Source organism: Schistocerca piceifrons, chromosome 7, assembly GCF_021461385.2.
Source record: "Schistocerca piceifrons isolate TAMUIC-IGC-003096 chromosome 7, iqSchPice1.1, whole genome shotgun sequence".
In the NCBI taxonomy this organism is placed as follows: Eukaryota; Metazoa; Arthropoda; class Insecta; order Orthoptera; family Acrididae; genus Schistocerca; species Schistocerca piceifrons.
The window spans coordinates 73,346,081-73,359,608 of NC_060144.1; the positions used below are offsets into that span (position 1 = coordinate 73,346,081).

General features: G+C 41.6%; 1 protein-coding gene across 1 annotated transcript in view; it reads right to left on the reverse strand.

Moving 5' to 3' along the window:
• Positions 1 to 1,269: 1,269 nt before the first annotated feature.
• LOC124805435 (odorant receptor Or2-like) overlaps positions 1,270 to 13,528 on the reverse strand; it is a 39,737-nt gene continuing 27,478 nt past the window's right edge. Inside the window, exons 4-5 of the mRNA XM_047265997.1 lie at positions 7,780 to 7,935; positions 1,270 to 1,326 (exon numbers count right to left, since the gene is read on the reverse strand). Coding sequence (XP_047121953.1) covers positions 1,270 to 1,326; positions 7,780 to 7,935 — 213 coding nt within the window. The remainder of the gene's footprint in view (positions 1,327 to 7,779; positions 7,936 to 13,528) is intronic.

A 13,528-nucleotide genomic window follows, 5' to 3' on the forward strand; every position in this document is an offset into this window, starting at 1 on the left:
CAACAATGTACGATTTACATTTAGTCTACCTAAATTTCCCATTACACTGCTTGATTACCTGAATCATTATGAGTGAGATGTTGGGTTCAGACAGAGGATAATATGCGTTATCTACTACAGAATAATTGCGTACGATTCCCTGAAAAAAATATCATCATAGTGCAGGGGTATGTCGTGAAACGATAGATGTGCTTTATTATCGTTTACTTGTATCATATTTTTTACTAATCCTCCACTCTGTGTTATTGAATGAATCATTCACTGTGTTGAAAGCACTGTGTAACAAGTACTTCTTAACTTTTGAAATGAGCTGTATTTTGTAACCTCCTTAGGAAATTTATTGTTCTGTTTTACTCCTTAGTATAGGATGCTGCTCTGCGTCCCGTGTTTGCCATTCTGGTATAAGTAAGTTAAGTATAAATCTTGTTGATGAAGTAATTACCAAGATTTTTTATGTGTCTAACTTGGTAAATGTACTCATATTGTGCAGTTACGTCACAAATGTCTTGAACTGATCTTTACAATGAGCCTGATTACTTTTTCTTCTTATTCTTGTGGCCCTTTTATTACACACCCATGACGGCTATCACTCATATTATACGTGACTACAGCTTCGTTATCGTTGGTTCATTCGAACCAGGATGCCAATTTCTTATTCTCCGATGCTGTTTATCACGTTCACAAATTCCCAAGTTGCAAAACTACTTATTCTCTATTAGCTTTATCACTCTGTGACGTAGATTGGTGTGTTACATGTACTGCTCACTGAGCGTTGTGTAGGTGAAAAATATACAAGTAGCAGCATCAACAATACCGCCAGAAGTAGACGTGGTACCTAACTAACATTTTAACAACTGCTGTGAAAGGAAACAAAATATTTAGTTGTGTGTGAAAGCTGCAAGGTAAAGCAAAGAAAACATGCAAGACAGAACGCTTTAATCTTATTACTAGGAAAATAATGATTTAACAGTTTTATTGAAAAGCGATCATGTATACTTGCCACACAAGCAATTCTTTAGAAGAAAAAACCGAGCAAAAACATCGTTATATGTATGACTCGCATTTCACAGATGCAATTTCTTCCGATTTGTAATGTGGAATCCGTTCACAGGTGTTTGTTTCGTGTCAAACAGTTAAATGAAGATTATAAATTTCAGTATGTAACAAACCGAATATAAGTATAGTTCCTTGATTCTAAACCACTCAGTTGAAATAAATGTAAGTCCTGTTGTTTCTTGGATGTCTTCCCGGAACCTAAAAGGGTGTTGTTCAGCGATCGCTCATTTGTCTCAGCAATGCATAGTAGGTGTATGAGGCGTTGATCAACTGAAAAAGAAATATTGACGGTTACTTCAGCGCACTGTCGTCTAAAATAGATTAGAGGATAGAATAAAACAGTCTAGTGCTGAGCGCAGAAGAGCTATGACTTATAACTTTTCACAGACGTTTAGTTAAATTACTCGCAAAAATAACCTAATACACTGAAGAATGCCTTCACAGGAATTTTAATCCGACAGGTATATTAACCCACGTCTTCGCCTCGTATGAAGTCTACACTAAGTAAAAATTGGAAATGATGGAATGGCATTATCGGCCGTTTATATACGAGATGTGTCTTTTAGGTAAGTACTGTTTTGAAATAAAAGTAATACAAGTAGACTTTTCTGAGTAATTTTATTTTTACATGAAAGCGTGTTCTTTATTATACTTTTCTGCATAATTCCTACCAATATTAAGGCACTTAACTTGTCATACAAATAGCTTTGAATACCACTCTCGTAGAAATCTGTTGCCTGCGGATAACTTTCTATAATTTAAACCTTCTGTAAGAACTGCATAAACATACTTCTAGACACTTGACAAAACTCATCACATAATGTCAAAATCATAAAGCACCTGTAGTCCCTCACTTTTTCAACAATTTCCTGAACCAAATCTTCAGTAACGACTGAGGGTCGCACACTTCGTTCCTCGTCAGTCAATTTGATTAGAAGCCGCTTGTGAGCAGCGATGTCGAAAGTCGTCCGGAATTCTAAAAATATGGAATCAATTTGAGGTCATCTGCGGATAGCACTCATTAGTTCGTGAGAGTAAAGACGTGCTTGTGTTTCACTAGAAAGATGTTTCCTGAATCACTGCTGACTATTTCTCAATAAATCGTATTCTTCGAGGTAATTCATAACGTTCGAGGGGAGTATATGTTCCAAAATCCTACTGAAATTGAACGTTAGTGATATCGGTGCGTACTTCAATGGATTACTCGTATTTCCTTTCTTGGGTATTAGCGTGATTTGTGCAATTTTCCGGTCCTTGGGTATGGGCCTTTCGACGAGAGAGCGGATGTACGTCATTACTAAGTAGAGAGCTATATCAATCTGGTTCAAGAACTAGTAACTTTTATCTTCATGGAGAGAGACAAGAAACTGTGCATTTCAGTATATAATTTATTTATAACCTTGTCATTTTGTGCATACATTATCAGAAAAAAACCGACCCTGGTCGTTTTATAAAGAAATGATATGTTGTGAAGTCGTTTTGCTCAACTGTTTCTCTGCATTAAACTTTGCCCCCTCAGCTATAAAAAAACCAAACAAAGCGTTATGCAATGGACGTGTTAATGTGCCACGGATGTGTTCCTTCGCTAAACAGGAAGACGGAAATTCCAGAAGTCCTGCTAATCCTTACAGAAAATGACTTGCATATATGCTTCGAGCAGTGGAAGAAAAAATGGCTGCTTGCATAGCCTCATATGAGTCTCGGGCAAAGGGAACCACCAGTGACTCAATACCGAACCTTTTGTAGATCTGCAGATGTCAAGCACCAGACACATTTCTATTGTGTAAAAACTATATCGATAACGATTTCCGTGGTGTCCACGTCTGCAGGCAATGGAAGAAGCAGTCGCACATTACTACAATATAACAAATAACTCTTTAGTAACTCATGAATCTGTTTGTTTGGCAGGTTTCTTATACCTAGCGCAACAATGTTTAGAAATATCCAATAGAATCACAAAAAAATACAACTGTTGATAAACAAAATGGCAGGATTAGCTACTAAGCATACTGTCGTCTGTGATGTATATTGTTTCTGAAATGTTTGTACACAGGACTACCTCCTTACTTGTCAGATGTAATTAATAACAGAAATCGGGCATGTATAAAGAATTAGGGCGTGATTACTCACAGTCTCCTTTGTATTAGAAGACTGCTTACGAAAAATCTGAAACAGTCTCACAACGTAGACCTCTCTGTTGCACACCCTACATCACATGGTAACCAGCTTTCCTGTTTTTACGAATCGATATTCAGTGTACAGTCTTCGAAATTATTCAGTTCTAATGACTGTGAGGATAGGATTCGTATAAATCAGCATGCACAAAAGTGATTTAGACACTTCTCTTCCCATGTAATATCTACGTCTCTATTGTGAAATGTAAAATAAAAAAAAACACTCCGTCTTCAGGCCACAAGTGGCCCATCGGGACCATCCGACCTTCGTGTCATCCTCGGCTGAGGATGCGGATAGGAGGGGCGTGGGGTCAGCACACCGCTCTCCCGGTCGTTTGATTCTTTCCTTTGACCGGAGCCGCTACTATTCGGTCGAGCAGCTCCTCTATTGGCATCACGAGGCTGAGTACACCCCGAAAAACTGCAACAGCGCATGGCCGACCGGATGGTCACCCATCCAAGTGCCGGCCACGCCCGACAGCGCTAAGCTTCGGTGATCTGACGGGAACTGGTGTATCCACTGCGGCAAGGCCGTTGCCTGAAATACGAGGGCAGTTCAATAATTAACGCAACACATTTTTTTTCTGAAACAGGGGTCGTTTTATTCAGCATTGAAATACACCAGGCTATTCCCCAATCTTTTAGCTACACAACACTATTTTTCAACGTAATCTCCATTCAATGCTACGGCCTTACGCCACCTTAAAATGAGGGCCTGTATGCCTGCACGGTACCATTCCACTGGTCGATGTCGGAGCCAACGTCGTACTGCATCAATAACTTCTTCTTCATCCGCGTAGTGCCTCCCACGGATTGCGTCCTTCATTGGGCCAAACATATGGAAATCCGACGGTGCGAGATCGGGGCTGTAGGGTGCATGAGGAGGAACAATCCACTGAAGTTTTGTGAGCTCCTCTCGGGTGCGAAGACTTGTGTGAGGTCTTGCGTTCTCATGAAGAAGGAGAAGTTCGTTCAGATTTTTGTGCCTACAAACACGCTGAAGTCGTTTCTTCAATTTCTGAAGAGTAGCACAATACACTTCAGAGTTGATCGTTTGACCATGGGGAAGGACATCGAAAAGAATAACCCCTTCAGCGTCCCAGAAGACTGTAACCATGACATTACCGGCTGAGGGTATTGGCTTTAGACTTTTTCTTGGTAGGGGAGTGGGTGTGGCGCCACTCCATTGATTGCCGTTTTGTTTCAGGTTCGAAGTGATGAACCCATGTTTCATCACCTGTAACAATCTTTGACAAGAAATTGTCACCCTCAGCCACATGACGAGCAAGCAATTCCGCACAGATGGTTCTCCTTTGCTCTTTATGGTGTTCGGTTAGACAACGAGGGACCCAGCGGGAACAAACCTTTGAATATCCCAACTGGTGAACAATTGTGACAGCACTACCAACAGAGATGTCAAGTTGAGCACTGAGTTGTTTGATGGTGATCCGTCGATCATCTCGAACGAGTGTGTTCGCACGCTCCGCCATTGCAGGAGTCACAGCTGTGCAAGGCCGGCCCGCACGCGGGAGATCAGACAGTCTTGCTTGACCTTGCGGCGATGATGACACACGCTTTGCCGAACGACTCACCGTGCTTTTGTCCACTGCCAGATCACCGTAGACATTCTGCAAGCGCCTATGAATATCTGAGATGCCCTGGTATTCCGCCAAAAGAAACTCGATCACTGCCCGTTGTTTGCAACGCACATCCGTTACAGACGCCATTTTAACAGCTCCGTACAGCGCTGCCGCCTGTCGGAAGTCAATGAAACTATACGAGACGAAGCGGGAATGTTTGAAAATATTCCACAAGAAATTTCCGGTTTTTTCAACCAAAATTTGCCGAGAAAAAAAATGTGTTGCATTACTTATTGAACTGCCCTCGTATAAAATGATCAACATTATATATGCGCCATCCTGATGACTTGTATAGTCTGTGTTTTTGGATCGGAGACTGACGCCTAAAAGTAATCGCTATTACCCACAACTGTGTAATGGGCACAAAAGTGGACGTGGATTCCCATTTCAGCTGAATTTGGAGCGCTGTGTCGACAAACGTGAATAGGACTGTCTGTCCATATGGCTCAATGACCCATCTCCAGCTTAGACAGGGAGCTCATCTTCACTTTACAAACACAAGCGTCGTCAGTGTAGGAAGATGTCCACAAAACTGCCATACCCAGCTATGTCCATCGAATATTCTGTTGCCATGGTTTGGCACGAAACATTTAATGTCTGTCTCACAGTGAAGAACGCAACAGATGAGGAAGAGGGAATTCCCGCAAAAGCCGTTGTCTGGAATGAACCATCTATGAGCCCACATTGTTGACTGAGAGGCAAAACTAGCGAGGAGTAGCAGAAATGAGGTTTGTGATACAATTAACATAAAATTGGTGATCACAAAGTGAAGAATTCAAGGAATTGTGTTACATTGGACACAAAGTAACACACGGCAGGTGAAGCAAGGAGGACATAAGAAGCAGGTTAGCTCTGCCAAAGAGGGCAGTCCTGGTCATAGGAAGTCTAGTGGTATCAAACATCTGACATAATTTGATCAAGATATTTCTAAGAACGTACATCTAGGGCACAGTGTTAGATTGAAGTACATCATGCCTGTGGTAAAATCCGAAGAAAAGAGAATCAAAACCTTTTAGTTTTGGTGATAGAGACGGATGTTGAAAATTAGCATGTCTGATTAGATGATAAATGAGGAGGTTCTCTTCAGACTGGGGGAGAGGAGGAACATCTGAAAATAATGAAAAAATAAGATCTGCTTCTACATCTACATATACATGGATGCTCTGTAAATCACCTTTAAGTGATTGGCAGTGTTAATCGAACCATCTTCACAATTCCAAGCTGGTACAGCGTGCGGAAGAAACGAACATGAATATCTTCCCGTGCGAGATTTTATTTCCCTTATTTTATGATGGTGATCGATTCTGCCCTTGTAGATCGGCGTCGAAAAAATGTTTCCGCATGCGGAGGAAAAAGCTAGTGATTGAAATTTCGTGAAAAGATTCCGCCGCAAAAAAAACGCCTTTGTTTTAATAATGTCCACCCCAAATCCTGTAGCATTTCAGTGACACTCTCTTCCCCATTTCACGATAATACAAAACGTGCTGCTCTCCTTTGAACTTTTTCGATGTACTCCGTCAGTCCTATCTGGCAAGAATCCCTTACCGCGCAGCAGTATTCTAAAAGAGGACGGACAAGTGTAGTATAGCCAGTCTCTTTAGTAGGTCTGTTAGATTTTCTAAGTGTCCTGCTAATAAAACTCAAGGCTATGGTTAGCCTTCCCCACAACATTTTCTGTGTGTTCTTTTCAACTTAAGTTTTTCTTAATGTGCACGAAGACGTCAAGGCATAACTTACATTATACCTGAAGAAGCTATAGAGATAAAATCTGTAGCTGAAGACAAATATTGGAAGTTATCCAACACATAATTGATGACGTTGGGTGTGTGTTCCGAGATGAAGAGTTGGCACAGGAGAGCAATACCTGGCGGAAAGACTTAGAAGACTGACGAACCAAAAAGGAGCCCATTACGAAAAACGGCAAAAAGCCATCCTAACGCTGTGGCTCAAGATAGCCTATAAAGAGAACACTTGGAACCGAAACATGATAGGTGGCTTCAGATTCTGTTCACTTGTCGAGTACAGAGTTTAAGTGACAACTGATGATAGAGATGGGTATGGACGCCACCATGTACCTATGTCCGTCATGAGAATCCACACCGACGGGTTCAGCATGCAAGTGGGTCAGTCACTTCTTGAGCCCGTAACGAATGGTGGGTCCCTCTCAAGGCTATCGTGCGTGTTAAGGTTCTTCAGCGTCGGGACTGTTCTCCATTCCATTGTCCAGAGGTATAGTGAATATTACACTGATATTTCTCGCCTTTCAAGACGATAATGACGAACACGCTGTGACTGGTTCGTGGAAACCTCCCTCCATGATCCACGAAGGAAACGAATTGAATGAGCTGAGGTATCTGCGGATGTGACCTCTATTGAGCATGCCGGGGCCAGCTGAAACAAGTTCGACGAACAGTGTCGCGGCCAACATGTGGAGGCGGGTCAGCGGTGATCCAAGCGTGTTCAAATGTAAGGATCGAGCAACACGGTTTCTAAATTTTCGTAGTAGAATATTTCCATTTCGTAGATGTATACTTTCAAACAGACTGCATTTATTTTGGGTTTTTAGTTTTGTTTCTGTCTCTGATATGAGCTATACGTTTACTGCCATTGAGCTTATTGTTTCATTCCCTGCTCACCTGCTCATATTGAATCTCAGCCCTCCAAACATTCGCTCGTAAGCGGTAAAAGTTGCGCTACACATTCTTTGAACACTTTATGTAGTACAAGAAAGCATTCTGTGCCACGCACTTCATCGTGCTACGCCAACTGCAGATGTAGAGAAGGGATGATGCTATTGGTTTAACTGGAAGTTTCAAGTTCACCCCCCCCCCCCCCTCAAAGTGGCCCAGTTAACTGTCAAAGAGCGGACTCGCTTACTGCGCGTGAAAGTGGACAGGTTTCACACTCACCTGTATGAAGGTGGCGCGCGACACGTAGTAGAACTTTCCGGCAGTGAGCGCCAGGGGTCGTTGCGCGCGACAGATGACGACCGCCAGAGACCTCTGCAGGGCGGGTGGCGCGTCAGGCCAGCCGCAGCAGTAGGCAGACTCCGCGATCCGCGAGCTCTGCACACACACATCGAGGGTTCTCCAACAGTGGTAGGCAGCGTGGAACATTGTAGTAGTACATTCATCATAAGAATGAACCTCATGTAAACATTGCACTACGCATTCTTCCGCGTTTACTGGCAACTCATTGGATTTCGTCTCACTTGGAACGGAAGTCAAGATGTCTACAGTACAGTCGAGTACAATAATGAGCACACGTTTTATGCTGTGCGTTACGCGTGCATCGACTTAGCGGTAATACGGGGCAACAGATTTACCAGCACATTTAACTTCGGCAGCACTGGCCAGGAAAGTGAGCCAGCTAACCTGCAATGATGTGAAGAGCTGCAGTAAAGACGTAAACAGAGACGAGCAGAGAACATTGTGGCTATGAATGTCATTCAGGTTCAAACAGAAAGAAATAATATATGCTGAAACTCAGGCGATACGCTTCTCAGGTGATTGGATGGAAAACGTAACATGCTCTCGATCTTAAAAAAGAAGAGTGATGAAAATTCCTGATTTTAACACAGGTAATGTTTCTGCATGAGCTGTGTGTTGCGTAAAGGCGCACTGGTGGGATTTCACCAAGTAGTTAATTATTGAAGCCACTGAAGAGATTGCCGGCCGGTGTGGCGGTGCGGTTCTAGGCACTTCAGTCTGGAACCGCGTGACCGCTACGGTCGCAGGTTCGAATCCTGCCTCGGGCATGGATGTGTGTCATGTCCTTAGGTTAGTTAGGTTTAAGTAGTTCTAAGTTCTAGGGGACTGATGACCATAGATGTTAAGTCCCATAGTGCTCAGAGCCATTTTGAACCACTGAAGAGATTACAGACAGTCGTCTGGTAATCTCTGAACACCTTCCATATCGGTCTCTGAGGAACAGATTTCAGTATTGCTACGTTGATAACGAGGCGATGAGCAACGGTATCCCAAGCCACAAAAAATTACACCTTTCCTCCTCCACTTTTATGACGTGCTGTTCTTCATTGCACCATCATTCGGCAGTGACGTGTCATTAGTTCCAGTATGTTTGGGAGGTTAAATGTCTTTGTTATTTCTCGCTACAAATCCCCTAACGGGGTTGGACGTCAAATGGCCGACTTGGAGCAGGAAAAGGGCCACAGAACATTTTAATTTCCACTTTCTATACTTTTACAAATAAATTCATAAAGCTTTGTCACAATGACCAGGAAGCATTCAGAATTCACACTCATACCAGGGGAAGTTCAAAAACATAACAAAATAATTTTTTTACATGTGAAATTGCATCATTTTTTCACTTACTATCGGCTGCATTTCTTGCTTTAGGTAAGCCTTTCTTCATAAGTAAGAGAGGTACTTCGCTGAAGTTTGCACACCATACAAACCATACTTAGAGGTGTACGAAAATCTAGAATTTATTTAATTTATGAAAAAATGAATGAGCTGTTACATTTTAACCTTCATGTATAGAAAAAGCTCAAATTTTGTAGTTAATTTTCTCAGTTTTTACCACCATTCTTACTATATTTGGAAATTTCAAGAGTTTCATAACCTGTAAATACGGTTTGTATGCTGTGCAAAATTCATCGAAGAACCTCTCTTTCTCATGAAGAAAAGTGTACCTATAGCAAGAAATGCAGCCAATAGTGAGTGAGAAAAATGATGAAATTTCACATGTAAAAAAATTATTTTGTTATGTTTTTGAACTTCCACCGCTATGAGAGTGAATCCTGAATCCTTCCTGGTGATCCTGAGAAAGTTCTATGACTTTATTTGTAAATGTATAGAGAGTGGAGATTAAAATGTCCTGTGGTGCCTTTCCTGCTCCAAGTCGGCCTGTTTGACGTCCTACCCCCCTTAACTTGAATTCGGATCAATTCTATTGGGTTCAGATTGCAGCGTTAACGCGAAAACTGTAAAAATTCAGCATTTATGCCGTGTGCTCGACGCCGTGAAAATTGTTTTCCATGTTTCTACTAGGCTTATCACTCTTGCTCGTGCGAGACCACATCTGTCGTACAAAGCGATGGGTATATTCAAAGACTGAGTATTTTATTATTCATTTTTCTCCAGAAATTTTAATTGTGTAATGTTTTCTTTACTTCAAAAATCTTTTATAAAATATCGATAATTAAGAATGTGTATCTGCAATGAAAACCAGAATTTTTCATGCGAAATGTAATTAGAAACGAGAAGACGTGCATTTTTGTTAAAGAATGGTCCAGCACGAGTTAATTACCATATACTCGATGAATTTCGTGTTTCAATAATTTAGGTATTCAAATCGAACAAAAAATATTTATAGAACGCAATGACTTGTGAGTTGCTGGCCACATGTACACACATAATCCACGGTGTTACCGATTACATCACGTTTATACAAACAAAAAAAAAGGTTTCCATCACCTCGGTTCCGAGAGTTCCGGAACTTGAACAGAAAGTTGGAATAGAGTTCAACATAAACATCATTTCCACCGTTTTTATTGCTCATAAAAACCACGCATTACATGTTGCACCATCATACAGCGAGACCTTCAGGGGTGGTGGTCCAGATTGCTGTACGCACCAGCACCTCTAATACGCAATAGCACGTCCTGCATTGATTCGTGCCTCTATTCATCGTGGCATCTTATCCACAAGTTCATCAAGGCCCTGTTGGTCTAGATTGTCCCACTCCTCAACGGCGATTCGGCGTAGATCCCTCAGAGTGGTTGGTGGGTCACGTCGGCCATAAACAACCCTTTTCAATCTATCCCAGGCATGTTCGACAGGGTTCATGTTTGGAGAACATGCTGGCCACTCTACTCTAATAGGCGCTGCTCATGCATGGTTGTTTACGTATTTGGCCAGGTTTAGTGAACAGTGAAAGGGACTGTGTCTGTGATAGCATATCAACAGTCAACGTCTATCTTCAGGAGTTCTGGGAACCGGGATGATGCAAAATGGTTTTTGCTGTTTGTAGTTATGTTACTCGGCCTTATATTTACTACACAGTGTTTCTATTGGCTACTTTCAACTTCGTTAAATTTCAAGTGCAAATTTTCATTTTCTGGGACGAATGACATTATACCATAATAAAGAACCAAACACGAAAATACAGTACTGGACCTCCAAGAAAATTTGTGTCACGAAAACCACATGCGTCGACTGTCGACGCTCTGCGCTGACTGAACCGAAGCGCGCGCAAACTCTTATCTTTCTCAAACGATTTTACAGAAACTATTCTCTGAAAATATATGATTTTTGCCTTACTAGTAGCGTTGTATGTCAGTTTCATGACGAAGTGCCCGTCACCTCGCTAATGACCATTCTTATTGTGATGTACACATTTTAGTAAGACACTACGCAAAACTCAAAAAGTTAGCAACGAAAATTAGGGGTCGCTATGATTTTGCGTTTGGTGCGTATTACACCACATGTTGCTGCGCATGAAATTCAGCTAACATGCTGAATTTTTGTTTAGACTCAGGAGGAGATCTCTATCTGCCTCCGATCTCGAGAAAATGGATCCCATGTAGCGCGCTCACTTCCGATCTCACGCCCGCGAGAATGAAATACTCGCAACATCTCTCGTATCTCCTAAACCGCTCGAGACATCGAAACGAAAGTTTGGCGAATGATAGCACACAAGGAGGAGAGTGTTTTGCCAATTATTAAACATACGTAACTTTCTTATCTATGGGGATATATAATTACTTATACTTATTTTTTTATTTATTTCACTCCAGTGGCTGTAATTTTTTAAGAGTTATCGACAGCTAGCGAAACAAGAGTTTCCTAGTACGAAAATAAACGTGAAATTTCTTCTTTTATGTTACTGCAAACCGATACTACGATGTTTTTCGTAAGCTGTTGGCTCTGTGATTGCCAGTTACTTGTTTAATGAGGCCCTCCGTTTCGGAATTCTGTCTGAATAGCTGATGTGAGATGAGTTTGGCAAATTACATTGTGACAAAGGAAGTACAATTAAACCAGTCACCAAGAGAAATGTGGCCTTTACTCATAAATGGTGATGCTTCTTCGAATGAGAAAAGGTTAACAACTCACACAAAAACAGATTGGCAATTCTGTTGGAATTTTGGTGGAATCCCCGTAACCCATCGTATTTTTAACACAGAGCGACTGGAATGGAAACCTACCAAGGGATTTTATTCCTTCTCTTGATGTGAGCAGTATTAAAATAATGACGAGCGTTCCTTCAGGCGGAATGATAGGCACATGCCAGATACTCTTTACTCACCTAGGGCTTGCTAAACTGACAATGCGTGATCGCGAATAAAATAGTTGTTATTGAGAAAAATAAACAAATGATCTGTAGCAAAACACAATGATCGGTGTATTGTGAGCAGTGAAGGATAATGCGCGTTACAGGAATGCACAAGCTAGCCACGTGTGCCTTGTGAGATGGAGTTCGAAAAACATTGTCATGAAAGTAGATCTGCCTTTGTCAGCAGCACATTTCAACAAATTAAATATATCTAATCATAACACTCTTTTAAGATATTCCTACTTTCGTAATAATACCGACCATTTTCTTCATTTGTGTAGCCTGTATAATTAGTTTATTAATGCTGATAATGTCCATTCAACAACTGAAATGCTTTTTCTCATCACGGCGAACTAATTAAAACGTTGTTATTTGTGACTGCTTTTCGACTGTTTCTAGCTTGCAGTGGAAATATGTTGTTCAACATGCATGTAGTACAGTGTGTCGTATTACATCATTACATACATATCAGAGTAATCACAGTGAAACTTCTATACTTCAGATCTTGGACGCGTATAGCGCGTGTGGTGCGACGCAGCGCAGCGCGCCTTTTTGTAACATCTCAGGTTCAAATGGGACCGCGCAAACTGCGACGCGACGCGACGCGACTGGGACGCGACACGCGCCTGCGCCAGGTCGCGCGGCGTTGTGGTTGAGGTACAGTTTCTCGCGCCGCGCGTCGCGCTTGCCTCGCTAGCACCGTGGGAAATTTGAGGCGGGGAGCGGAAAAGTAGCCCAGCCATATGCCCTGTGATTACTCTGATATGGATGTAATAATGTAATAAGACACACTGTACTACATGCATGTGAACAACATATTTCCACTGCAAGCTAGAAACAGTCGAAAAGCAGTCACAAATGACAATGTTTTAATTAGTTCGCCGTGATGGGAAAAAGCCTTTCAATTGTTGCATGGACATTATCAGCATTAATAAACTAATTATACAACCACAGGCTACACAAATGAAGAAAATGGTCGGTATTATTACGAAACTAGGAGTATCCTAAAAGAGTGTTATGATTACATATATTAATTTGTTGAAATGTGCTGCTGACAAAGGCAGATCTACTTTCATGAAAATGTTTTTCCAACTCCATCTCACAAGGCACACATGGCTAGCTTGTGCATTCCTGTCACGCGCATTATCCTTCACGGCTGACAATACACTCACCATTGTGTTGTGCGACAGATCAATTGTTTACTTTTCTCAAAAACAACTATTTTATTCGCGATCACACATTGTCAGTTTAGCAAGCCCTAGGTGAGTAACCAGTATCTGGCATGTGCCTATCATTCCGCCTGAAGGAACGCTCGTCATTATTTTAATACTGCTCACATCAAGAGAAGGAATAAAATCC